Source organism: Hippocampus zosterae, chromosome 10 (genome assembly GCF_025434085.1).
Source record: "Hippocampus zosterae strain Florida chromosome 10, ASM2543408v3, whole genome shotgun sequence".
Taxonomy (NCBI): domain Eukaryota; kingdom Metazoa; phylum Chordata; class Actinopteri; order Syngnathiformes; family Syngnathidae; genus Hippocampus; species Hippocampus zosterae.
The window spans coordinates 25,717,783-25,745,522 of record NC_067460.1 but is presented as its reverse complement, the minus strand read 5'-3'; the positions used below and the strand labels follow the sequence as shown (position 1 = coordinate 25,745,522).

The 27,740-nt window shown below is 48.6% G+C and overlaps 2 protein-coding genes and 1 long non-coding RNA gene across 3 annotated transcripts in view; 1 reads left to right on the top strand and 2 right to left on the bottom strand.

Annotated features, from left to right (window-relative positions):
* LOC127608545 (neurobeachin-like) overlaps positions 1–27,740 on the bottom strand; it is a gene marked incomplete at its 3' end in the record, with an annotated part of 68,654 nt that overhangs the window by 20,053 nt on the left and 20,861 nt on the right. The window contains 21 exon segments of the mRNA XM_052077666.1: positions 669–1,011; positions 1,790–1,940; positions 2,249–2,352; positions 3,170–3,286; positions 3,617–3,791; positions 4,066–4,539; positions 6,416–7,123; positions 8,216–8,408; positions 9,621–9,744; positions 10,005–10,086; positions 10,165–10,285; positions 10,690–10,782; positions 10,979–11,076; positions 11,549–11,611; positions 13,571–13,650; positions 18,617–18,785; positions 19,375–19,527; positions 20,632–20,740; positions 23,664–23,797; positions 23,960–24,157; positions 27,149–27,295. Of these exon segments, the coding sequence (XP_051933626.1) occupies positions 669–1,011; positions 1,790–1,940; positions 2,249–2,352; positions 3,170–3,286; positions 3,617–3,791; positions 4,066–4,539; positions 6,416–7,123; positions 8,216–8,408; positions 9,621–9,744; positions 10,005–10,086; positions 10,165–10,285; positions 10,690–10,782; positions 10,979–11,076; positions 11,549–11,611; positions 13,571–13,650; positions 18,617–18,785; positions 19,375–19,527; positions 20,632–20,740; positions 23,664–23,797; positions 23,960–24,157; positions 27,149–27,295 (3,836 nt within the window).
* LOC127608577 (high mobility group protein B1-like) overlaps positions 2,636–27,740 on the top strand; it is a 201,297-nt gene continuing 176,192 nt past the window's right edge. The window contains exon 1 of the mRNA XM_052077728.1: positions 2,636–2,646. The gene's annotated coding sequence lies outside the window, so the exon portion shown is untranslated. The remainder of the gene's footprint in view (positions 2,647–27,740) is intronic.
* LOC127608581 (uncharacterized) lies at positions 4,252–6,570 on the bottom strand. Its single transcript, XR_007964280.1, has 3 exons — positions 6,416–6,570; positions 6,181–6,318; positions 4,252–4,539 (listed from the first exon to the last, which is right to left on the bottom strand). It is a non-coding gene; the product is annotated as an uncharacterized LOC127608581 (long non-coding RNA).

The following is a 27,740-nucleotide window of genomic DNA, read 5'->3' as shown; positions in this document are numbered from 1 at the left end:
CCCCCCGCCACCTTCATACACCATACCCCCCCTCCCACCCCCCAAACCGATTCATCAGGCTCACCTCGCAGGCCGCGGGGGTTTCGGGTTTACGCGGGCCAATCTTGCATTTTCTTTGGCCTTCATGTTTAAAGCGCACTCGAATGACAAGGTGGAGAGGACTCGAGTCACGGGACTCGACGTAGACTCGCATTCAAGCTACAAAAAATTAAAAAAAACGAACAGCTGCCGGGCAGATTGTCATCTGGTGGCCTGAAGATGTCCACATTTCAGCTTACAGAAATTGGACGATGACACGTTTGTGGTTTTCGAGCTCATCTTTGCCTGGTGAGCCTTTCAAGTTGTTTGACAAACAAAAGTTCATTTTAGGACATTTGAGATTGAGATTGATGAGTTTATTACATCAAATTTAATGAATTTAAAATACACTAATTCTCGTCTTTGCGGCAGTGGATGAATGGGCACGATGCTATTTGACGTTTTGCTTTATTTGATGTTCATGATTAAAAAAAAAAAGCCAAAATCAGAATCAGGTTTTCCCCTCCCCTTGAATTTTTAAGTCATTATTTGGAGGACTAATTTTGTTGACTTGACGAGTGTCGCCGGTTCCCGTGAGATTTTAAAAGGTAAAAAAAGTCAAGGTCGAGTCACCGTAAAGCGTTTGGTACCTGTCAAAGGAGTGGAACCGCATAGGCGGTGCCCTCTGGGCCTCGGCCGCGAGATCCGGGCAGGAGACCGTCTCTAGCCCCGCCTCCACGCCCTCCACGGGCGGGGCCACCAGACTCTTGAGGATCTCCTTGACGTTGAGCCCCGAGGAGGAGGAGGAGGAGGGCGGCAGAGGCTCGGGGAAGAGCTCACAGCTGTTGACTACGCCGACGAGCCCCTCGATCGGGACGCTCGGCTCGCTGCGGGGAAGCGAGCGCTCGTCTGAAGCCGGAGGGGGGTCTGGAGGGTCCGCAAATGTCTGCCCGGCTTCTGAGAGGGCAGAAACATAAGTCCGAGACTGACAACGTTTTTAGAAAGGGTCAAATATTTGAGACCGATATATCAATTGCATGATACGCTCACCGTCCACAACATTGGGAACACGAGGTGCAACATATCAAATATATTGACAGAAAAAGACCCCGCCCCCTCCCGCATGTGCCGGTTATTTGAGTTTTTTCATGTGGCTGTTGCAGAGGTTTTTTTTTCCATTCCCATACTGTGCCCCTCCTTTATAGATGCGAGGTTTGGGATGTGCCCCCCCCCCTCCTTCACCCTCCCCTTTCCTTGTGTTTTTCTTTTTAAATCAAAGAAAATCAGGTCACCATTAAGAGACCGGTCAGGTTTCTGCATTATGTCTCCCTCTGCTGGCTACTGAGATATTTGATGCGTCCTTTTTTTTTTTTTTTTTTTTACTTAATCCCTGGAGGCGAAATTCATTTCGTCTCAAGAATGTATACCAGTTGACAACTGTTTTTTTTCTCACGCCGAAGTAGATTCGAGCAACGTGAGGGTGCGCTACCTTGTGACAAAAATGACAAATTGAGCTGAGATTTATTTTTTCTATATACAGTATATCGATTTGTGATTTGAAAACATATTTTAAACCATCACGTTTTAAAATAAACCACTCGTTATATACCTCCATCACCATTTGTTCTTCCTCCTTGTGGGTGATTTGAAGACTAAACCGTTTCTTATGTAAAGACAAACAAATACAACAAAAGAAACCAACGACGTAAACCGCATCACATCGCGGCAGGTGAATGGACACGCGTGAACATTCGGAGAGTCGAGGACTCACCCGCAGCAGCGGGCGCGCCGTGGCCCGGCTTGGCGCTCGTCCTGCCCGTCTCGCGCTGAGGCTCCAAGATGTCGCGGTACTTGGACACCATGAGAACGGAAATGAAGTAGACCACGGCCAGAGCCAGGAACTGAGCTTGCTTGCTGTCGTCCTGCCGAGGAGAGTCACGAGACGATGCCTCACATTGCTCTTAAAAGGATGATGCAAAACGGATTTCTTGAAAATAATGAAGCTAAATACTGTGGGCAGCCTGCTTGTCCATCAAATGGGAAATGACACAACCCAATAAGTCTTCAGTGAGCTGACGATTTCTCAAAAGGGGCCAGGGAGACCGGACGACACCCTGGACTGGTCACCGGCCAATCACAGGGCACGATGACCATCCACACTCACATTTACACCCCCGAGCGGACACCGCCAAACACAAATGGCATTTTTCCTGACATCAGCCTTGCTCACCACGTCACGGAAGACCACGGCACGCAGGCGGTTGATGTCCACATCCTGCAGGAGGCGATCGGGGTCCTTGATGGGAGACACGTTGGATGCGGTGAGTGTAAAAACTGGCGCGTGAAAACAAAAGGCAATGAAACGCCGTCTATTTGAAGACCAAAACATGTCACTTGGCTAGGTCCGATAGCAAAATGCTAACATATAATTGACACCACGGATGGAAATTAAAAGGAGCTACTTTATAACCCACATGGTTCGATACATACATAAATAAACGAGAATAAAACACGAGATATTTTCACACCGTATTCAAGAAAATGTCATTTTGTTTCACAGCTAAGAGTGAGCTCAATGCTAAATTATATCATAGATACAAACAAGCGCTACTTCTTCAACACGCGAGCGGCAGCATCGCACGTATCCAGAGACAATTTGAACATAAAATTAAATGGGATCGTATATTCAAGCGCAATATGACGTACAGGCATACGGTGGGCTTTGTCGGGGACTTTCTCTGCCTTTCTTCTCTTAATTATGCTGCACGTACTGTACATTCGGTGGACAGCAATTCTAAAAGTGTTCAACGGCTCCCTCTAGTGGTACGCAAAACGGTCACTGCCCAAGTACAGTTCAGTTAGATTGAACAATGCATTTGCATTCAATATTGAGTTTCCTCTTAAATTCACATTTTGCTGTACATTTTCTTAATTTAATGTGCAATACGTTTGAATGAAATCGTTATTCAACAAGTAGCAAATCATAATCCAGTGGAGGACGCAGGAGGGGAACGCCCCGGGGATTTTACTTTCAGCATATAAAGAGCGGGAGAGCGCCAGTGGTCACATACTTGTCGCAAGGCACATTTTTCTCATTTTTCAATGATGATTCTTATTTTATCAATGATCAAATGTTGGATTTCGCGGTGACTCACAGTATTTGCTGGCATGTCCTGGCACTTGTTGTTGTTGGTGGTGGTAGCGATCGGCGTGTTCCCGCCGTGCCGGTGCCTGCACTCCAGACAGCTCTTCACTGCCATGCAACACACTACACACACACACACACACAATACACAAAAAAGCAAGTAACTCAATTAATTTGCATATCAAATCATCACACACAATGGTACCGATGTGTCTTTTGCCTTTGAGGGGTGTGGCTAGTGAGTACGGAGCGAGGTCAGGTTGGTGATTTTCGAAGGCCCTAACATAACATCTGCTCCATGCTACTTGCCAAGGACCAACCCACGGCCCATTTTAAAAAAAAAAAGACCTTGACAAAAATCTGGAACGTTGTGGTATTTTGACCGCCCTCCCTCAAAAAAAAAAAAAAAAACGGATAAATAGACAAAATAAACGATCGCCACGGTGAGCTTACCGAGTCTCAAGCACTGACGCATGAGGCCGCCGGACGACATGTTCTTCTCCGCCTCGATCTCGCTGAAGTTGAGCGAGCTGGAGAAGACCAGCACGTCCACCATCACCATCAGGCGAGACAAGAAGGTGACGGCCGTCTCCGACGACATGCCCTGCGTCGCCTCGATGTTCTCCACCTCGACGGGAACGAAGAAAACAAAAGGCAAAGTTGAGATATTATGTCTTTATATATTCATGTGATTGCATCATTATTATTATTATAATTATTATGAAAACCTGTGGGAGAGGAAAAAACAGGGCTGATTCATAAACAAAGTAATACAATTCATTTAGAAAAGTTGCAAGTTAACTGAAAAAAAGCAGGAAAAAAAAGTCTTTCAAACAAATCATGTTGTGTGCAGAACCCATCCACCCACTAGGTGTCACTACAGCCTCACAGTGAGCACGTACAGACGGAGAAGTGGCGGCTGAAAGCAGCGGCAGGATGCCACCGCAGGCAATGATGATGTTGTCCACCATCTGCGAGATGAGGTGGATGGTGTTGTGGACGAAAATGAGGTTCTCACTGCTGTTGACGAAGTCCATGACAGACTTGCTGGAATGGCTGCGGCCGAGAGAAAAGAAAGAAAGCCGATATTGTACCCCCGTTAAAGCGAGTCGACACGTGCGTGTGCGAGCGCGAGCGCGCGCCGACCTCCAGACGTGCACGTCGCTCTCCAGGGCAAAGAGCAGGTCGGCCAGGAGCCTCTGGTGCAGGGGCGACCACTTGAACTCCGGGATGCGGAACATGGTGGTGCGAGGGCCCGGGCTGAACTGACGCCGCCGCTGCTGCTGCTGCTGCTGTTCGTAGTCCCGCTCTGGCAGGGCGCCCTCGGCCGGCAAATGGGCTCCGTCCGTCGGACTGCCAAGTCGGCTGTTTAGGCTCTGAAAGAGAAAAGTCGTTTGAAAAATTAATCTAATGGTGATTGCAAATTTGGCGGCCAGGATTAAATGAACACGATCGTTGGCGATATTTCCATTTTACATGTTACGAAATCTAATCGAGCACTTTTTCAAAGTGTAGTCAATTTTCAGATTTTGTTTTCATCATGAATTCTAACATGATCATGTCCTTTTTCCGAAACTCATATTTTCATTAAAAACTTTACATGTTGTTTGTTGGGAAGTCAAAATATAAAAAAAACGTTTTCGCCTCACATTACGGATAACGGTGATTAATAATCGTGATGACCAAATTGGTCAAAACATTTTTATTTTGGCCACAATTGTCAAGTTATTTTAGTCGAATGGATGGACGGATACGAGTTAGCTTAGCATGCTAACCGGTTAGATGTATGGAAGGGTGCTAGTTAGCTTAGCGTGCGAGCTGGTTCGGTGAATGAATGATGGATGCTAGTTAGCTTAGCGTGCGAGCTGGTTCGGTGAATGAATGATGGATGCTAGTTAGCTTAGCGTGCGAGCTGGTTCGGTGAATGAATGATGGATGCTAGTTAGCTTAGCGTGCGAGCTGGTTCGGCGAATGAATGATGGATGCTAGTTAGCTTAGCGTGCGAGCTGGTTCGGCGAATGAATGATGGATGCTAGTTAGCTTAGCGTGCGAGCTGGGTCGGTGAATGAATGATGGATGCTAGTTAGCTTAGCGTGCGAGTTGGTTCGGTGAATGAATGATGGATGCTAGTTAGCTTAGCGTGCAAGTTGGTTCGGTGAATGAATGATGGATGCTAGTTAGCTTAGCGTGCGAGCTGGTTCGGTGAATGAATGATGGATGCTAGTTAGCTTAGCGTGCGAGCTGGTTCGGTGAATGAATGATGGACGCGAGTTAGCTTAGCATGCGAGCCGGTTCGGTGAATGAATGATGGATGCTAGTTAGCTTAGCGTGCGAGCTGGTTCGGTGAATGAATGATGGATGCTATTTAGCTTAGCGTGCGAGCTGGTTCGGTGAATGAATGATGGATGCTAGTTAGCTTAGCATGCGAGCTGGGTCGGTGAATGAATGATGGATGCTAGTTAGCTTAGCATGCGAGCTGGTTTGGTGAATGAATGATGGATGCTAGTTAGCTTAGCGTGCGAGCTGGTTCGGTGAATGAATGATGGATGCTAGTTAGCTTAGCGTGCGAGATGGTTCGGTGAATGAATGATGGATGCTAGTTAGCTTAGCGTGCGAGCTGGTTCGGTGAATGAATGATGGATGCTAGTTAGCTTAGCGTGCCAGTTGGTTCGGCGAATGAATGATGGATGGTAGTTAGCTTGAAATGCGAGATGGTTCGGTGAATGAATGATGGATGCTAGTTAGCTTAGCATGCTAGTTGCATAATTTTTTTTGTCGCGTCGGGTAAAACTTCATACGCTTCATGAGAAATGACATCACCGAGTTCATTCACAAGGAATGATGAAAATGCAACGTGTCCCTCAGACGACCTCCCTCCCTCCCCGGGCGGCGCGATAATAAATGACGACGACGACAACACCTCAGTGCCGCCAATAAACATGAAACGAACAAGTCAGCAAGACGCAACGAAAAGCAGCCTGTTCAAGTGCATCAGCGGCGGCGAATTGAACACGAACTCAAAAAGACATTTCTTGATCATCAGCATCATGGCGGGAATTCGCAAAGGCAGCACGATGGCATGGTGGTTAGCACGTTCTGCCTCGGGTTCAGGAAGTACAGAGTTGGAATCTCGGCTCAGGTTGGTCTCCCTACGTCTACAAATTTCCAAGCGCAACATGATAGGAACCTTTGACCTTATCGGAAAAGCAGCGTCGTCAATGACTTTGATTCTCAGCACACGTGTAGTCTAACCTGCGTGGTTGTCCTGGTTTGAATCTTTATCTCCTCGCCATCCTCCGCCGTGTCCGAGGGCTTCTCGCTCCCGCTCCACAAGGCCGAAAGGTCGCCTTGAGAGGGCACCGCAACTGGGATCGAGGCCCCCTCCGCCAAGACTTGGAGCTCATCCTTTTCCGAGGTGGCCAGAAGGCGCAGATCTTCGCCCGGTCCCAAAGGACGATCCGGGTGCAAGTCGGGTAACAAGAAAGCGCTGCCCTGAGGGACGCCGTCTTTGTCGTCGTCCAGCGAGATCAGAGGAGCCGAGATCCGCCGCTCCGTCGCGCCGTTCTTCGGCGGCATCACGGTGCCGTAAACGTCGCCCAGCAGACACTCCGCCTCCATCAGCGGGTCCACGTCGTCCATCTTCACCTCCGTCGCTTCCACCTTCTCCGCTTTGATGTCCACGAGGAGGTGCCGGACTTCCGCTCCGATGCCACCCACCGCCGCGCTCCCCTCCGGCTTGCGCCCGTCGTGCCAATCGGCGCCGTCGCTGCCCGGCGAGCGGGAGCCGCCGTCCGTTGTTTCCGCCATGTCCACCGAGGCCGTCGTGCCGGCGGTCTGAGCCGACAGACCCGAGATGGTGCTGACCGAACCTTTCTCCCCTTTCTTGATGTTCACCTCTTCTTGACGCTGGTATTCGTCGTACATCTTGGCCAGGTACTCCTTATGCGCCTCGTATGTCACCTGCGAGGCAGCGTAGAGACAAATTCGGAAATAAGCGGTGCGGTATTCCCTCGTACTATTGTGGCGGTTGCGCTCCGCAGACCACGACTGCCATTTTTGATCACTTCACTCGAGCACATTTAAAGTAAAGCGGAAAAAAAAAAGCGCTCATTGTTTTTGGCAACAGCGATATGAGGATGGACTCATTCCCCGCAGCGCTTGATTCACGTCTTTCAAAATAAAATTTTTTAAATGGTGTCCGAAATCTTGTTCATTGAGTAATTGAAGTGAGCAATTTTTCTGTTTTCTTTTTTTTTTACTTTGCTTGAAGACGTCTTGAGCTCTTGTTTATAAACAGGGATGGCAATGGCTAGTGATGGGGGGGGGAAAAAAAGCGGAAAGGGGCGTGGCCTGTGCTGGGCGACCAATCACAACATGTAAGATATCATACGCGTCCAATCGCGGGGCTGTTTCTAATCGGAAGATGGAAAGACTGATCGAGAGAGCTCGTGAAAACTCGACGATAAGGTACCTGACCCCCCCCCCCCTCCACACCCTAAAATTTTCTCAACGGATTTAGACGATTCACAAAAATGATCAATTTAAGAAATTAAACGGCGGATTTCCACATTCATTCATTCATTCATTCATCTTCCGAGCCGCTTGATCCTCACTAGGGTTGCGGGGGGGTGCTGGAGCCTATCCCAGCTGTCTCCGGGCAGTAGCGGGGGACACCCTGAATCGGTCGCCAGCCAATCGCAGGGCACACAGAGACGAACAACCATTCGCACTCGCACTCACACCTAGGGACAATTTAGAGTGTTCAATCAGCCTGCCATGCATGTTTTTGGAATGTGGGAGGAAACCGGAGCACCCGGAGAAAACCCAAACATGCAAACTCCACACAGGGAGGCCGGAGCTGGAATCGAACCCGGTACCTCTGCACTGTGAAGCCGACGTGCTAACCACTGGACTACCGGGCCGCGGATTTCCACATATGGGCGAAAAAATGCCATCCCTGTATAAATGCTTCAATGCCATTTGAAAAAAAGTGCACCAAAAATAAAGCCGTTTTTGTTTTGTTTTTTGTTTTTTGTTTTTTTTGTGACTCACCTTGGAGTGCGCGATGGAGAGCGTGTCCACCCACACGCGCCAGCCCCCCCACTCGTGCTTGATGGCGTGGTACAGCAGGATACGGAAGACGTCGTACACCATCTCGGTGACCTTCTGCTCGTCCGGGCTTTTTGGGTTGACGTAGCCCAGAGAGAACATCCAGTCCTGCCACACCGAACACTGCAGCAGGCATCTGTAAGCCGGGATGGCGCCGATGCCAAAGGTCAACTATGAGAGCCGGGTCCACATTTTGACCTTTACGGCGCTTTTTTTTTTCTTTTTTTTTTTTTACTTGCAGTACCCTTGGTGAGAATTTCATGACAGGTCAAAAGTGCTCAGTTCCATTTTAATGCGAAATACAGTCCCCCCCCCCCCCCCCCCCCCAAAAAAAGATCTGCGTAAGATCAAAATGCACATTATCGGACATTATAAAAGTAAACAACAATCCATAAGACAAACGGGAATCATGACTTGGGCCCTCTTCAAAATGTGCATTTGGGAGAGGCCAATTTCCTGGGGTGTTTTTTTTTTCCTGGGGTGTTTTTTTTTCTCTCTTCATGCCACGTTGCCCAATTGTGCCACTTGACAGCAAAACGTTGGAACACTCGCACGTTAGCACGACAATTAACTTTCCTTTCAGCTGATTTTCCGCCAGTGATTTCGGCAAATGGGTTTCAAAAAAGGGGGGGGGGGAGTTGAACAAATACATTCTGATGTCAGGACTACATGGAAGAGTGGGCAGAGAGTTGGGGGGGGGGGCGGGCGGCAGGGCAACTGCAATGATTTTGATTTATTTGTTAACACTGTGAGGCACAAAAATATTCATATTCAAATATTAATATTCAATATAAATTAATATTCAATTAGTCTTTTGACGCTCATATGTGCATCCGGCGACAGCCCAATGTCAACCCCGATTTTTTCTTCTTTTTTTTTCCAAGCCAGTTTTGAGCGCGTGGGCCCCGTCTCATCCACGCGAGACACGACTCACCTCGCAACCTCCTCGACCGCAGGGCCGTCCACGAGCGGACCTACGTTGCCATGACGACCGCTTGCGACTGGTTTCGAAGGCGCTGAACGTTGCCCTCGCCTCAGAGTTCGTTCGAGGTCACCCATGTTTGTTAAATTTGTCCAGACTCTTATTGCGATGAGAAAAAAACGTGTTTTTTTTTCCCCAGTACGCGCAATATTATTATTATATATATATAATAAAATATTATCTTATTATATTAAAAATAATAAGAAACCAACAGCATGGAAGACGTAAGCAAACGGGCCTGTCGGAAAATGACGAGATGATCAACGTGAGCCCGGCGCAAGCTTCCCCCCTCGCTCTTCTTCCCTTCGACGCGACGATCAGGAAGATAATCGGGAGGGGGGGGGGGGGAGTGGCGGTGCCGCTTACCGTCGGTTCTCTCGGCTGCTGCCGAACAGTTTGATCATGTCGGAGAGGAAGAGGCGGCGGATGTCCATCAGCTCGGCGCCGGGGGCCGAGTTCTTTAAGAGGGTCGCCATCACTTTGAGGATCACTGTTACGTACGGCGAGCCCACAAACACACAAACGGGGGAGGGGGGGGATAAATAATAAATAAAAATAAAATAAAAAAATAAAAAAATAAGAAAATGAATAAAATTGATAAATCAATCAATTTATTTATCAATTTTATTTATCCGTTATTTATCAAAATAAAAAAAATGGATAAATAACGGAACCATTTTTTCAAATGAGATCAATGAATACAAATCCGTCCGTCCTCGGCCCGCCGCGCGCGTCCAACGCCGGACTTACTTGGGTTCTGAATCCTGACGCTGGAGTCGGGCTCGGCGTGCGGCTTGTGGACCACCTGCGTGCACACCTGCTCCGTGAGAATCTGACGTAGGGAGAAGCAGACGGCAAGCACGGTCACGATTCCCGTCGGTGTCGCCATTGCACGGCGACGCGGCTTTACCTCGTACAGCGCGTTGTAGGTGGTCACGCTCATGCCGCCGCCGCCGCCGCCGCCGTGCAGCAGCAGCTTCTCGCCCAGGAGGGTGAAGAGACTTTGGGTGTGCATGATCTCCACCTTTCGTCTGTGTGGAAAAATTATTTTGAAATACGCTGCCTTTATTTTGAAAATATTATTCCGAAAATAAGGCGGCCCGGTAAGTCCAGTGGTTAGCACGTCGGCTTCACAGTGCAGAGGTACCGGGTTCGATTCCAGCTCCGGCCTCCCTGTGTGGAGTTTGCATGTTCTCCCGGGCATGCGTGGGTTTTCTCCGGGTGCTCCGGTTTCCTCCCACATTCCAAAAACATGCGTGGCAGGCTGATTGAACACTCTAAATTGTCCCGAGGTGTGAGTGTGAGTGCGAATGGTTGTTCGTTTCTGTGTGCCCTGCGATTGGCTGGCAACCGATTCAGGGTGTCCCCCGCCTACTGCCCGAAGACGGCTGGGATAGGCTGGGATTTTTTTTTTTTTAAAGTTCGAATCACTTACTTGTGTCCCAAATGTTTGAGGAAGTAGGCGAGCACTTTGAGCGACTGCACTTGAATGCCTTCACTCTTGGATGCCAGAAGTTTGTAGAGCACCCTGCCAGACACACAAAAGACAAAAAAAAAAAAAAAAAAAAAAAAAGAAAATGGCACAAGCGTCAACTTCCTCCAATAAAATGACGCCAGTTGAGTTGATTTGATGCATGCGTCAGATTCCGAAGGCGGAGGCGCTTCTGGGTTGGATTTTGACGCCATGAACACGTTGAACAGCTCAAGCGCGGCCGCGGACTCACCGTATTCCGTTTCTCTGGTCGAAAGCGGGGATCATGGAGGCCGGGTGCTCGGACATGAGGGCCACCAGCAGCTGTAACACGTCGTGGAGGTTCTCGTCCTACGGACAAAATTGCACGGGAGAAGGCCGAGCTTTGAAATCTTGGTCAAGTTCACGTTCATGCTCAGGGATGGCCGTCTTTTTTTTTTTTTTTTTTTTTTTCCCGACCGACGTGCCCATGCAGAATGCAAGAGTGTGATCTTTCGATCCGAAAAGTTGGATCACTCCCGAACAATTTGATCCCCCTCCTTAGTTTTAATTGTAGTCTCAAATGCTGTTTTTTTTAAATGTTTTTTTTTTTTGTTGTTGGCAGCATTTTCAAGCTGCATGGGTGGTTGCGTTCCGGATGAACGAGCAAAAATCCCCGCAACTCCGATGAACTTGTTCAAAGTCTTTGCAGATGAGTGGCAACGCTTGGAGCTTTAAAAAAAGATCAAATCAAATATTTCCGGTAGGAGTGAACTACCGCACGGAGGAGTCTTGGGCAGCTCAAAAGTGGCCCGACAAAGTGAAGACGCGTGCCGCAGCGTACCTCATGCATTGTTAACAAATAGTTGAGGATGCTCTGGAGCTCGTCTTCCTTCACACCTCGATCCTGAAATTCAAAAAAAAGGGAGATGTGAATTCAACTGTGATACGGAAAGGCAAGTTTTCATCAGCGAATCCAGCAAAAAAAGACAGATCCTGTACCGCAAAAACCAAATTTTTTTTTTGTACGGAATTTCTTGTGTTCGGTCTCGGATGTTACATATTTTGTTGCCTAATTTTCGCTGCTCACCAATAATCATGTTGGCCCATGAATGGGTTTGTCCCAAAACAGATCAGGGTGGGGGTAAAAAGACCGACACAGTATTGATGTATTTACCTACGCACAAGCATAAAGATACTCTCTTGAAAGACAGCCGTGTAGGACCCAATGTCATGTTTTGGTTCAAAAACAAGTCAAGTCAAGTCAAGTCAACAGTATTTATAGAGCACTTTCAAACAGCCATCGCTGCATACAAAGTGCTGTACATGGAGCGCTTTAACATATACAATAAACAGTAAGACGAATCAGTAATAAGTAATAAGTAATAAGGCGGTAGAAAGCACCAAGCAGTAAAACCAATAGCAAATCTAAGTCATGCTGAGTCAAACGCCAAAGAATACAAGTGAGTTTTGAGGAGGGATTTAAAGATGGGCAGCGAGGAGGCTTGCCGAATGTTCAGTGGGAGGTCATTCCAGAGAGATGGACCAGCAACAGAAAAGGCTCGATCCCCTCTGAGCCTCAGTTTAGTTCTTGGTACGTCTAGCAAAGACTGGTCCACAGACCTGAGGCGCCGGGCAGGGGTGTAGGGGCAAAACAGTCCTCGGATGTTTCATGTCACCAAAACTCTCATCTCAGACACACTCGAGCCGATCGGCGCTTATCCGGGATTGCTTTTCCTACTTTGCTTTTGTGATGTCACGGGGAGAGGGCTTGTTCTCACATCAGAGGTTGACGACGGCACCGAGGTATTGCACCTATGGCTGTTATGAACCGTGATTTACAAATCGGAATCGTCCAATTCTACACGACAAATATGTACGTCAATGGCATTAAAGCGTTGGATTCTTTGAGTACATTCTAAAAAATAAAAAAAACAAACAATACAGCATCAAACCGGTAACATTTCGTTTTGGGCGATAGCTAGCTAGCTATGTAGCTATGTAGCTAGTCCCAAGAAACCCCTCTGGATCACTCGCGCGCCGAGGCAGCTACATAGCTAGCTACATGTATGTATGTACATAGTTATGTAGCTAGCTATGTAGCTAGCTATGTAGCTAGATACGTAGCTAGATACGTAGCTGCCTCGGCGCGCGAGTGATCCAGAGGGGTTTCTTGGGACTAGCTACATAGCTAGCTAGCTATAGCCCAAAACGAAATGTTACCGAGCTTTGACAAATTCCAGTCATATGTATGCAAATATGGAATCGTGAATCATGAATTGTTGGCAATCATTTCCTGTCCCCTTTCCATTAGCAAGGGATTTGGAGTGGCCATTTTAGTCTTTTGGGAGAAGGCCACGAGTGAAGCATTTGATATCGTCTCTTGGGGCAAATTGGGCCTTTCCGTAGTCAACTTCGGGCTAGCTACATAGCTAGCCCGAAGTTGCTGTCCCAAGAAACCCCATCTGGATCGCTCGCGCGCCGAGGCAGCTACATAGCTAGCTACATAGCTAGCTACACTTCGTAGCTACACTACATAGATAGCTACATAGCTATGTAGCTGCCTCGGCGCGCGAGTGATCCAGATGGGGTTTCTTGGGACAGCAACACGGGGGGAGTGAAATGAGGTGACGTTCAACTGTCATTTGCCGCTTTTAAACGACACTCCAGCTTGAATATGGCTACAGTGCCGATTGGAGAGAAAAAAATAAAAATAAAGAAAACATGCCAGGACAAACTGTGCTTCTATTTTGAAGCAAGAGCTTGGCAGGAAGATAAAGAAAAGAGACGAGCAGGCGCCTTTAAAGGCTAAGACGGAGTCGGGCTCGTCGGGGGGCTTTGAGGCACGGAGTCGGCTGGGAGATACCTTCAAGATGAGTTGTTTGAGAAAGAGAAGCATGGAGGCCCGCAGAGAGATGATTTCTTTCTGGGTCGGCCTTGGACCATCTGGAGCGAAAGCGAGAGAGACAGAGCTGAAGCGCTGCAACGTGCACATTTGCTTGTTTACATTGTTTTCCTATTTTACTCTTGGTTGCTTTTAATGATGCGCAGTTAGCGTTTGAAGTCACCAATAATGAGCTACCCATGCCCGGCATTTGGAAGAAAGGGGGCTCCATATTTGACACACATTTTCCACGCTTGGCTTCGTCTTGAACGGGATGGGGGTTTTTTTTTCTTTTTAATCATAAGAGGTTGTGATTAAAAAGAAAAAAAAGAAAAAAAGCACATGAATCAACTTTCCAACGTTTACAGCATCCTTTGCTGCGACACGCAAAGGTGATCTTCCGGAAGTGTAATAAAAAGCGGTCATAATGATTGAATGAATAACAAAGACGGAAGAAAACACTAAAACAGCCTAAATTAAAAATCAAGTCTCATGCAGAGTCAAAAAGGGCAAAGAAGCAAAAGACTTTTGAAGATGAGATCAAGCTCACAATGCATTGTGAGCCACATTCACCTGTTGGGTGGGTAAATTTTGCACGCACTACATTTGGTTTTCCCTCTGGACAACTCCCACTACACACACACACAAAATATATACTGTATATATATTTATCTATATATACAGTATATATCATTCATTCATTCATTCATTCATCTTCCGAACCGCTTGGTCGTGGGGGGTGCTGGAGCCTATCCCAGCTGTCCTCGGGCAGTAGGCGGGGGACACCCTGAATCGGTTGCCAGCCAATCGCAGGGCACACAGAGACAAACAACCATTCACGCTCACACTCACACCTAGCGACAATTTAGAGCGTTCAGTCAGCCTCCCATGCATATTTTTTGGAATGTGGGAGGAAACCGGAGCACCCGGAGAAAACCCACGCAGGCCCGGGGAGAACATGCAAACTCCACACAGGGAGGCCGGAGCTGGAATCGAACCCGGTACCTCTGCACTGTGAAGCCGACGTGCTAACCACTGGACTACCGGGCCGCCATACAGTATATAGATAGATATAATCTATATAGATAGATAAAATAAACTGTGATATCCTTCAATATTGTGTGTAGAGAGCCGCAATGGCTGCAAGGCTGGACTTTGCGCGCCAGCCCCTTGTTTGGACAAATACTTTTTTCTTTTTTTTTTTTACTTTGATTCCATGTTTGGCCTGTCAGGCGGGTTACACCACCTTGGCCGTTCATGCGGCGACAAAAGCCAAGAGCCACAGAGCTCTGACAAACACGAATCAATGATGATGCTCCTCGGGGACGAGGCTACCTGTTAAGCGTCTCGCCGGTGATGAATAGAGAGGAGTGAAGGGGGGGGGGGGGTGAAACTGTGCCGAGATGAGAGTCTGACGGCGGAAGAGCTGATAAGAGCATCATTAGCGCGCGCCGATGCGTCGGAGTTATTCACAAGCAATTATGTTCAACAGCTCAACGCGGCTCTCGTTTCTCCCGATGGCAGATTATACGGCGCTCCTCGCGTTACCCAAGGGCAGGCGGAGTTTATTGAAAAATGATTTATTTCCGTGTGATTAATGCAGTCATCGCCTCGGGTTCATGACGGATGGTGGTTATGTCACGGCATGGACGGAAATCAAAGCCTCCTTGCAGGGGTCTTGGAACCGTTGATGGAGCTTGCAAAAGATTGGACAGGGGGCAGCGGCAGACTGGAACATAAACGGTTCGGAATTTGTTCCTCTGCCGCCGACAAACTTGTTATCGACTGTACGTAATGAAAGAGAAAAAACAAAAACGGACCGTATGTCTTCTTGTTAGACGGAGAACCGCCGTCGTGGATAAGATTCAAGGACAGAAGTGCAGTGGGCCCACGTGTTCAACCCAAACGAGCCATTGATTTTGACGCTGTATTTTAAGGAGCCGTGAGGAAAATATTAGCAGCGACTAAACGTTGAAAAAACTGAAATATGACAAAGATTGCATGTCAACGTTTGACACTAAAAAGTTGCATTCAAATGAAGTCTAATATGTAATGACATGCATTGTTGCTTCATGCTGTGAATGTGGTCCAAAAACAAAAAAAATGGCGCCATCTGTTGGACCAAATTGAAACTAAAATCAGTCGCAGATTTGGAACTCAGCGTTCAGCTTTGAAACAGTCCTCCGATCTTTGCGATCCGTTTTTTGTGCTCAGGCCAAAGCAGTAACAGCATCTCTTTGCTGCCATCTGGTGGTCAATTGTGGATTTTCGCCATTTGTGCAACAAAAAAAAGCTCAAAAAAAGCTATCTCAGAAATGCTTTTGGCGCCACTTCCGATTCAAAGTTGCTGTTGTCATTTACGAGCCCGGCACACGTGGAATATGAACGTCAACAAAAGATCATCACGTCCGATAACAATACTCCAAATGCCGCACATTCCCCGCGCTCCTCGGGGACTTTGCGGGTGTAAATATTGGCGGTGTCACGCGGGGACACTTTTGAAAAAGCACCACAATTAAGCGCCCGTGAGGGCAATCCATCAGGTTTGGCATCGGGGGGGGAAAGCCTTCAAGCGACATTAAGCCCTGGGAGGCCGCTAAAACGGCGCGCGCAGACAGGCGGCGAGCAAAACGGCTTTTCATTGCTCATTAGCGAATGACGGCTGCGCGACAAAGAGCGGAGGGGCCATCGATTGAGACGGACGACTCCGCGGCTCAAAAGGAACTCGGAGAGGCTTTGGCGCATAACCGCATGATATACGGCTTTCATTTGAAAGGCCTCACTCTTAAAAACCCGAGCCGGGGGGGCTTCGGCGTCCTCCCCGCGTCGCTATAATTGAACACTTCATTACCTGCGCCGCTCTCTCTTCCGAAACGCCTTTGTTTGCTCATTCCTCAGTCGACGATGACGGAGCCGCCAAATCAAAGCTGAGGATTAATGGCGGCGTGATATAACGCCTGCAGGAAGAAAGCCACCCCCCCCTTTTGAGATTCGTCTTCGCACCCGACGACGACGACGACTTGAGTCTCGGTGCAAGGATTCCGTATGTCGTCCATCTGCTCCGATTGGCCGAGACCGCTGCGTAACGACGAAGGTATAAACCGGCATCGTTCGCTAACCTAAAAACGAAGACGAGAGCCGCGCGGTCGACTTCCCGAAACGCGCTAAAGTTGGTCAAGAAAGCAATTACCGTATTTTCACGACTATAGGGCGCACTCTTGCCCTCGTCCGAGTCGTTCATTTGCTAAAAAAAAAGATGAAAAACGATTCCTAAAAAGAAAGGAACAAAAAAAGATGATTAAATCTGCGCTCCTGCTGCCCTCGTCTGAGACGTTCATTCCTCAAAAGAAGGAAATGTTCGTGTTGCCTAGAAAGATGTTAAATAGTATTTCTTTTTTTTTTTGAACTGAATATATTATTGTTCTTCTTTTTTTTTTCAGTCGTTTCATTTACTGGAGAATTAAACAGCCAGTAATTCGATTTCCAACGCCATGAAGCTATTTCTATTTCTGGATGGGAATTGAACAGAAAACTCAAGGAACGGGTAGCAAACTCGTATAAAAGTCGAACTCGTTCCGCTCGCTTTGCTGCGAGACAACGCGAGACGTCTACCTGAAGAAGACGTTGATCTGATCAACACCAAATTTGGTGAATGTCGATTATAACTCATTTCTTCCCGGGCCCGTTCATCGCTGCTTTCATTCGCTTTGTATTGGTGGAATTTTGATCGAGCTCTCGCATTAGCTTTTATTCTTGTTTGTCCAGGTGCAGCTTAAGCACTGAACATATTCCGCCGCCGCACTTCCTAATTGGCAATAAAACGCGAGATTACGCGAGATAAATTGCACCTGTGGTTTTGAAAAACGTTTTACGAGCTAACATGCAAGTTTCCTTTCGCACAAAAGACCTCATTTGTGAAGCGGCGAGCGTGCCGTTAGCATAACCCGGCTAACCCAAAGCTAAAAAAGGTCACCGCCGTTCTTAGCGGGGAATCAATTCAAGAAATGGAGGCCTCGGCTGTCTCATCTCTGGCGGCAGCTGCGGGGAATCCGTCTTCGTCTGGCGCTATCAGACGCTAACGTATTCCGAGAAATTAGCGGTGAAGCGTGTCGCTAACAATGGAAGAAATCACCCCGCGACAAGTGTTACGCGCTTAAGATGAAAGCTTTCACCGCCAGGGAGGTGATTACATCAAGGCGGGCCGTGGGATGAATTAAAAAAAAGAAAAAAGTGGTGGGTGATAGGATGCTAATAAAAAAAAAAAAGAAAAAGGGAGAATGAGAACAGAGAGTGAAAGTGACAGTTCAAGGACACTTTCAGCACACTGCTGTGACTGACTTCCCTCCTTTCAACCGTCACTGCTGAACTCACTCTGGAAGTCAAAGTGTCTTTCTAGAGATCTTTAAAACAACCACCGCCGGATACAAAGTGCTGCTCATGGAGCCAAAAAAATCATTAAAACAATAACTGAACAAGAAAGAGAGCACAAAGCACAAAAAACAGTCAAACTCCAGAACCGCTAATCGTGTCTGCTCTCCAGACCCGAGACTCCAGGCGGGTCCGTCTTAGAGGTTTAGAAAAAAGATTTGGAAACAAAAGACCTCTAAAATGTGAGCAAGCGAAGGGAGGCCAGAGTCAGTCGGAGTCATGTGCTCCTTCTTCCAAATACCGGTCAAAAAGGCGAGCAGCGGCGTTATGGACCAACTGGGGACACTTAATGGAGGATTGAGTGAGAGACCAAACACCATCACTTCTGTTTTGTTTTCATTGAACTTTAGTGCCATTTGCTTCTTGATTTCCACCAGACAGGATAAAAGTGGCCTAACAACACAAAGTCAGCCTTCGGTTTCCACACGCGTCCCCCTTTGTGGACCGTTTTAGTGCGGTCCACAGAGCCCCAAAAAATGGGCTGAGCGGTTCCCACACGCGTCCCCCTTTGTGGACCGTTTTAGTGCGGTCCACAAAGCCCCAAAGAAATGGGCTGAGCGGTTATAATGCGGGATGGACGGAATGCCAAGGCCAACTCACCAAGACCCTTTGGGGCGATGCCGCTGCCGCCTGCCGGGTTGACGGCCCAGTAGTAGTACTTGAGAGTATGCATGAAGCGGAGCACCGTGCCGCCACGCCGGATGGTGCCGTCGACGGCCGCCGTGCCGATGAATTCGGAGGACAGGTACGTGTACAGAGACAGCTGGATCTGCGTTTGACACATGTGTGGCACGTGAGTTGACTATTGCCGGGAGGAAACTTGATCAAAAATGTCAATTAGAAAGACTGACAGACTGGGGTCCTCAAATTTATGAATCCAGGGAAACAAATCGGTGGGGCTTTCACGTATAAGCCCCGAAAAAGTAAACTTGTGAAAGTATGAGCCGTGTAATTCTTCTTCCCGCGACACTCCCCCAAAACATTTCTTGGCTCCAAGTGTTGCTCGCCGCCACCATTTAACACCGGCCCGCGCCGCCGGCCAGCGCAGGAGAAGGTACGGCGGCGTCCTGAGGGACGGCACCGCCGCCCGTGGCGCTCAAAGTGCTCTCAGCCACTTCATTATACCTCAACGTTTGTCTCATTTTTCTCCCTCTCGCTCCGTCTGCCGCCGAGGATAGTGGCAGGCCAGCCTCCAGACAATTTTGCATTTATTCACCCCCCCCTCATATTTATTCATGGCGGGTCGCAGCAGCAGCAGCAGCAGCTGCTTTCTGGAGACAAGCGTGTTTCCAACACGGCTTGTGTGATAACTCCTTTTGGAGCGACACGAGTTGGCCCCCCACCCAGCCCGGGCTCACCTTGGCGGGGGTGTGGATCCAGATGGCGGCGTTGAACAGGATGTGGTCGCAGAGCTGCTTCAATAGCGCCGCCCCGTACGGCAGGCCGTCCAGATACTTGGCGAAGGAGAGGAACTGCTCCAGCACCGAGCTGCTGATGTGGGCGCGGGACGACTGTGGGAGGAGGCGACAAGGAAGTCAACGACTGACACGGAAAAGATAATTGCCCGCGGCAGGAAAGTGGGACGCGACTCCGCCGGTTGGCATTTTTCATTTCTTGTCAAATAACGGGAGAATCTAAAAATGAGAGGCAATTACAGACAGCCCCCCACAGATTCAAGGCTCGCTTTTCAAAAATATTGCGGAAAAACTCATCCATTTTGGCTCTGGTGGTACTATGTTTTATCTAGGGTGGGGGAGGGGGGGTCGGCGGTGGCTCTCAGCGGCTTTGGAAAATAAAATCATGACTATTTCATCCTGGTGCCCCGTCGCTTCCATCACAATCGTCTGATTCCCGTGAAAAGAATACAGTGAAACTCCTCTACAACGAAACCTACATGGGTGAAAATACCCACTAGTGTGAAAAATCATGCACCATTCCCACAGTCCTACCCCCCATACAACGAAAAACGTGTACACATACATTTGTGTGTGCATGTGTGTTTAAATCTGAGATCAAATTTGCTACAGTGAAAAAAACCCTGTTGTGAAAGATTTCTTGCGGAAAACATGATTTCGTTGTAGAGGAGTTTCACTGTACATCAATGTCTTTTCTTGCCAAACACACAAAAAGCGATAACCTGCGGCTCATACGTTGCAGCCCGCAGCCAACTGGAGAGTAGCCCCTGTGGGCGGCGTAGCATCTCATTTTGGATCGATTCTTTGTCCCGCTCAATAAATGGCTGAAAGCCCCGTCGGTGATGGCGGCTCTCCTTGCCCACCTAGGAGGGCATGACAGGAGCGTAATCGCTCCCGACAAATGTGACTTTGCATCGATGCGCTTTGCCGACATCTCTGCCCTGCCGGGGCTCCGGCAAAAGGCGAGAGGAGAGAAAAATGAGGAGACGGCACAAGCGAGGGAGGCGGTTTAATCATACAGTATCTTGAACAGATGGAGCCATACGGCAGGGTGTGAAAGCTGGCGGCGGGTCGCAAGCGAGGAAGGGGGCGGGGGGAACTTTGTGTCAGCTGGCGAGGCCCCCCGACTGACAAAGTGGTGCGATTCCTCAGGAAAGCAGTCTGAGCATCGAAGAAGAAGAAAAAAAATGTTTGCTTTACCTTTTCGAGCAGGTAGCCAATGACCAAGAAGCCTTTCCCGCCCAGCATCTGCTCCTGCATGGCCACAGAGCTCTTCAGCAGCTCCACCAGGAAGGACAGGAGGGTAGCACTGCCAACACAAAACCACGCACCAATTGCTTTTTTTAGGGTGGGGGGCGGGGGGGGGGGGGGTTGTCTCCTTGAAAAGTTCAACATGGTTTCCTTTTCTTTTTAGTAAAGTGCAATGTCAACGGTTGGTCTTCGGTTTTAGAAAATGGCCCTTTTTTGAGGGGGGGGGGGAGTGCTAATTGTCTTCCTTTTGAGAATGTGCAACATCGGTGGTTTATTTTTTTTTATTTTGGAAAGTACAAAATCAAATGTCTTTTCAGAAAGTTTTTTGTGTACTCTTTCGGGAAAGGCGTCATCAATAGTTTATTTCCTTTTGGTAAGTGCTACATTTTTTTTTTAGTACAGTGCAACATTAATTCAGTTTTCTTTCGGCAATGTTTTTTTTTCAGAAAGCATCACATTAAGTGTTTGTTGACATCAAAAGTGATTTTTCTTTTTTAGGAAGTGCAACATCAACCGCCATCTTTCTTTTTTTGTTGTTGTTTTTTTGCAAGTGCAATATCAATTGCGGGCGGCCCGGTAGTCCAGTGGTTAGCACGTCGGCTTGACAGTGCAGAGGTTCCCGGGTTCGATTCCAGCTGCGGCCTCCCTGTGTGGAGTTTGCATGTTCTCCCCGGGCCTGCGTGGGTTTTCTCCGGGTGCTCCGGTTTCCTCCCACATTCCAAAAACATGCGTGGCAGGCTGATTGGACGCTCTAAATTGTCCCTAGGTGTGAGTGTGAGTGCGAATGGTTGTTCGTCTCTGTGTGCCCTGCGATTGGCTGGCAACTGATTCAGGGTGTCCCCCGACTACTGCCCGAAGACGGCTGGGATAGGCTCCAGTACCCCCCATGACCCTAGTGAGGATCAAGCGGTTAGGAAGATGAATGAATGAATGAATATCAATTGCCCGTTTTCTTTTGAGTAGAATGCTCATTTGTAGGACACCATCTGGGTTAGGAAACCAATCACCAGAAGGATGCTTGGTTCAATTCTTCCCACTTCCAGCCCGCATCGTCTCTCAAGTCTTCTGAACAAAACAAACCCGTCCGGAAAGACTCGATATGAATGCTGATCTGAGGGACTTTCTGGAAAGAGGCTGATGTTGCGCAGAAGGTCACCTTAAGGGGCTTCACGTGCGAGTAGAATGCAAGCGAGGAGCCACAAAAGGTCGGCTAAAGGCGCCTTGTCCATTGTTGCATTGATGCTTTTGGCTGAGCGACAGCGGCGGCGAGCGGCGCTCCGTCATCGGCTTTGCCGGGGCGTCCTCCGGTGGCCTCCGCTCAAGCGCAACAATACACAATCGCTCCGGCGCAGGCTGGCCCGGGGATGCGCTGTACGCATACAAAGTGTCGCATCGTCTGTTTGCGCCGCGCCAAGTCGCTCGTTCGCTCAGATTAAAAAAATAAAAAATAAAAATAAAAATGATTCATTCAAAAAGGCAGGAGTCTTGTAAAAAGATGACCTCCAATTGCAAGTCAAAGACGGAATGCCTCCGTGTCGTCTGCGTTTATCGCTCTCATGCTTTCTTGATGTGCAACTGTGTGCAGGATAAGGCAAAAAAAAAAAAAAAATTCTCAGTTAACATTTTTAGCTGTGGATCGAAGGCGTTCAAACCAACAAGTTAGCCCGAGCAGTAAAAAAGGTTAAAAAAATATATTAAAAAAAAGAAAAGAAAAGATATATGTGTGATGGTGCAGCAGTTTTGAATCCTTTGGCAATGCTCATCACCGCCACCAAGAGGACTGGAGGGGAACATTATGCATTTGACGAAGGCCACATCCACATCCGGAGGTTTCTCCGAGGTTGCTATTGACAGGCACATTATGCGTTGGACGAAACTACCAAAAAAGTACGGTTGGTTTTTCTTCCCCCCCCCCCCCCTCATACTGTACACACAGTCGTGTGTTGTGGAAAGACTCCAAAGCGGCAGCGCCGGGAGGACAGCGAGCAAAGATAAGAGACGACTTCAGAGGCGGAGTGCTTTGGCTCACGGTGGGCTCTCTGGCCAAACTGTTGGCGCCGGTGCCAACAGCCGGAGCTCTGATCCGGATCAGAGCTCCGGCGCCATCCGCGGCTCGGCTTTGGAGTGACCGGATCAGGAGGACGACGGCTTGCGACGTTAACCGATGAGAGTCATCGACGCATGGCGTTACTTTGCGGAGCTGAGGTCTAGCGGAAAGTACAAATCGCTGTTTGACGTTATTCTGAAACTATTCATTCATTCATTCATTCATCTTCCTAACCGCTTGATCCTCACTAGGGTCGCGGGGGGTGCTGGAGCCCATCCCAGCCGTCTCCGGGCAGTAGGCGGGGGACACCCTGAATCGGTTGCCAGCCAATCGCAGGGCACACAGAAACGAACAACCATTCGCACTCACTGTCACATTCACAACAACTTTGAGTGTACAATCAGCCTGCCACGCATGTTTTTGGAACGTGGGAGGAAACCGGAGCACCCGGAGAAAACCCACGCAGGCCCGGGGAGAACATGCAAACTCCACACAGGGAGGCCGGAGCTGGAATCGAACCCGGTACCTCTGCACTGTGAATCCCACGTGCTAACCACTGGGCTACCGGGCCGCCCTTATTCTGAAACTAAATCAAACAAATATTTGATGGCCAGGGTATCTGGTCGTTTTCTTGTACGAAGGAGCTACGTTCGTGGAATTCAGGGTTTTTTTTGTTAGTTTTTTTTAATTCACAAAGCGAGACCGTTAGCAGGTGTCACAATGAAAGCGCTCCGACGTTCTTGTGTCAAGAATAACCGATGGCACTTAGCATTCACACTCTGCCGGCCGAGCAATTTTGTGGCCACTGCGACTTCATGACTGCCAAAAAAGCACGCCCAACATTTTAGCTTGTTGGCGAGACTCCGATGTAACCCCCCCACACCACCCCCCTACCCCAGAAAGCATCAATTGTACTTTCACTTGTGGAGCTCACCAGACGCTGGTCTCCAATTGGCTTTCGTTCAAATGATGGTAGTCCAGCTGAGCAAAGAGTGGGAAGAGAACCTGGATGCCTCCGATAGAGTGGATGGCCCGGTGGATGGAGTGAGTCACCGTGGCTTTTACATCCTGGGGGGGGGGAAGAAAAAAAAAAATCACAACCAGAAGATATGATCTCCATCCGAGTGGCTCAGATGGCAGCGCAAAGTGGCAAAATGGCTCCAAGCCCGACGACTTCCCCGGTGCCAGACTCGTAAAGCGTGACGTTTTTTTGCAAGGAGTTTGCCTGACCTGAAGCATGAGCGCGTGGGGCGAGTGCACAAAGATGGAGCCGTGCTCCTTGGGGGACGACTCCAGACACAGCTGCGCATCGGTGGCTTGGGCGTTGTAGGCCAGCGCCACGGCGCTCGCCAGCTTGCCGTCGTACAACGCTCGCTTGTGATGCTCGACCAGGTGGATGTCGCTCTCGGACTTGAACTTGAACGTGCTCTGGGGGGGGGACGAAAGGAAACCAAACGAGGGGTGAAATTAAAATATCCGTTTACCCAAAAGACGTGTTCTGGATTGCCGCGTGCCGATGGACTCGGCGACCGTTCGACAAATTGGAAAAACGGGACAGCGCTTTGCTCCGCATCCTTAAATACTTTTGACAAGCAAACAAAATATGGACTTTTATTATTATTATTATTTTTTAAATATAGCTTCTCGCAATGATGTAGGGGCACTAACACCTTTTTCATGGCAGCGACTCAAAATGGTCATGTTCTCCTTGCCCCGCCCCCCTAATCTGGAGGTGGGGGGGGGGGGCGAGGTGATGAGGAGCCCATTGGATGTCGCTGTACGGATTCCGCATCCGATCAACATGGATATGATTTGCGGCGACTATGAAGATGTCTTCATTGGGCTCGAGGGGGGGGGGGGGGGGGGGGGGCGGGGGGGGGGGGGCCTCTTGTCGCGGCTCACAACGTTTTTCAGGCTTTGGTCACGTGACGTTCGTAATGTGAGCCCCAAGGTACTCTGACGTCAATTTCAGACAATAGTAGGCGGGGTGGGGGGGTGGGGGTGGGGGTGGGATCATGTCAAAATGGCAGCCAAGCTTGGGAACAGACCAAATTACGTTTCTGTCTTGAGGCACTGCTGTACTTTTTTTTTATGACTTTTATGACTTGAGCAAAGAAGTACTTTGTCTCTTTGGCCTGAGCACCCCCCCCCCCCCCAAAAAAATAAAGAAAACAACAAAAATGCAGAGGATAGGTTCTAAAAATCTTCAATGAGTGAATTTGCAAATGCCAGCCAGACTGAAAAGATGCACGGCTTCACACAACATGCGAAGCATATGCAATGATACGGATCTGTCGGAGCATTTTCTCTTTTTTTATCTTCCTGGTTTTTATTTTTGACGCGTTTCTCTTGCATTTTGGTCGGCATATTCTGCATTTAAAATTGTGTTTGCCACCTAAAAAAAAAATTTAGATTTCATATAGTGGAGATGATACAATAAAATAATCTGAAAACAAAGCGTGATCCTATTTGACAAATAACTTGATGTATTAAAAAAAATAAAAAAATAAAAAGTAACGGAAACTATCTCATCTCAGACTATTTCAGAATTTTGTGCTTTAAGTGCCGCGATCAAGATGGAAAAAGAAGGCGTCGCCCGCGGCCCACCGCCGAGTCTCTCGCATCTTTTAATCAAAAAAACGCGGCGACTGGCGACGCCCATCCATGTGTGGAAGTAATGAGCTCAGAAGCTGTGGCTGAAAAACAGCCGGAGGCATCGGAGCAGGCAGTCCATTGGCCACCGAGTCACCCCCCCCCCCCCCCCCGTCACCCCCCACAAAAAAAAACAAGACTCCAGAGTGTATTGAGTCACTTTCTGTCCTGTTGCCAGAGGCCACCGTTGATTGCGGAGGTTTATCCCTGTGATGCACTCCAAGGGAAAGTTCACTTGACAAAGCCAAGAATTGAACACCAGTGAAAGGGGGCGCGATTGGGGGGGGGGGGGGGGGTGAGTTTAGTTGAACTGCCAAGCCGGCAAAAGAGGAAAAATCTCAGATGTGGTCCAACGAGGGCATCCTGCACAGACAATGCAGTGAAAAATATTTGCCTCCTTCCCGATTTCCGTGTTCTTAGCATACATACGCCAATTTAACCCAAAAAAATAATCCAAATCTACCTGCCACTATGTGAAAAAAAGTCCCCCCTCCCCCCTGAAACTACGACTGAATTGTTTTATGAAAGTGCAATATTGTCCCCTTAAAAAAAAATGCACCGTCAGTTGGAGGCAGGCAGTTTGATGAGTGGGACTTTCTACGGTATAAAACAACCGACTAAGGCTATAGCTAGCCATGTCGTCTGCTAGCCAGAGGTTTAAGAAAATAAGAAAATAAGAAAACCTTTATTAGTCTCAAAGTGTCCTTTCACCAGTGGATCAGAGACATCATGCTGAAAATGTGTACACGTCTGCTACAAGCAAAGTTTTGAAAGCAAACACGAAGCTGTAGCGTCCATTGACGAAAAGAGATTTGTTCACTTCTCTTGTCCCACATAATCCGCTTCAAACTCCAAGCCGCGACTCCCAGCTCCAAATCCGCATCGGCACTCCGCGCCAACGCTCCTTTCTTCTCATCGTCGGCTCCTCAAGACCTCCATCCATCCAGCCGCAGACCGTTCAACAGCACCGATCTCTCCGCTGAACAAAGCGGGGCTGTGAAAAATGCTGCCCATTACAGCTTAGCTTTATTACAACTTAGCTTAGCTTAGCACAGTTTAGCTGAACTGTGTTTGTTTACGGAGGAACAACTGACAGTGTGTTAAGATCAATTTGTGGAGTGAGCTTTTAAAAAAAAACGTTTACACAAGCGGAATACATCCATTTTTCCCAGCCCCCCCTCAATTTGCCAGCTAGGCAGGCGCGGCATTTCAAGATGCAAAACCAGCCACTGCAATTTGTTTCAAGTTGCGAAAGCTACATTGCGCGCGAGTGCTAAATTCATCAATTTGCACCCCCCCCCTCCACTCCCCCCAGGACGTCCCAAAATGAGCTGTGCGTCAACGTTGCCAGTCACCTCCCGCATCCGCTTGCCTGAGCAATCAAGTTTGCGTCCCGCCGCCCCCATTTCTTTTCAACGCAAACTCGGTCATCTTTGTCTGCGGCAACCGGCGCTCACGTCGACACAATCCGCCATCTTGAAGCTAAGCGAAGCTGCAGCGTTTGGAGCGACAGATTCGTAGACGGGTTGCGTTCATGCATGAGACAACTAAACCAGTCAACGTGGTTAGAAAAAACACACATTGGAAAACGTCGCCCGCAGGGGGTTCAGCAAAGCAGAGACTCCTCAACCCTCGGCGAGACTGCCATTCAAATTGAGGCTACGCTACACACAAACAGCGGGACACCAGTGACACATTTATTTTTTATTTTTTTGTGGGGGGGGGTTTTTGGCGGTCTAATTCGCCCCCCCCGCAAGGTCATCGTACCTTATAGCTGGGTCCGAGCTGATGGATGGCGAAGATCTGCGCCGGATTGAGCGCTTCGCCGAAAACGTAGACGGCTCCCAGCTGGCCGCAGAAGACTCGGTTGGCGTCGGCCGTCTCCGAGGAGCCCAGGAAGCACTTCTCGTAACTCTGGCGAGAGAGCGCAGGAGGAGACGTCGTTTCAAATATCTGGGCTTTTTTGACTTTGAACATTTCATTTCCTTCCCGAGCACCTCCCATTTCTTCATTCCTATTCTGACCAAAGGTCTGCCAACACTTTGACCTTAAAAAAAAAGATCAATGAAAACGCTCCACGGTTGAGCTCGATTCCCGAAAGGACCGAAATCCATTTGAACAAATTAGGACTCGGCATCGACGTTTGGGAAGTGGGGAATATTCCATTTCAAACACTTTCCGAGCGTGCCGTGATAACTTCCGTCACGTGATTCCGAGGAAATAAGCAAAGGATAAAGAATGACAGCGTGCTTGACTTGTTTTCTGAAAAGTTGCCCGTTTTGATGAGTCACTCATTTGCCTTATGCAAATGAATGTGGCCTAAGCCCGCCCCAATACGATTTTTGCCTTTTGTGAAATG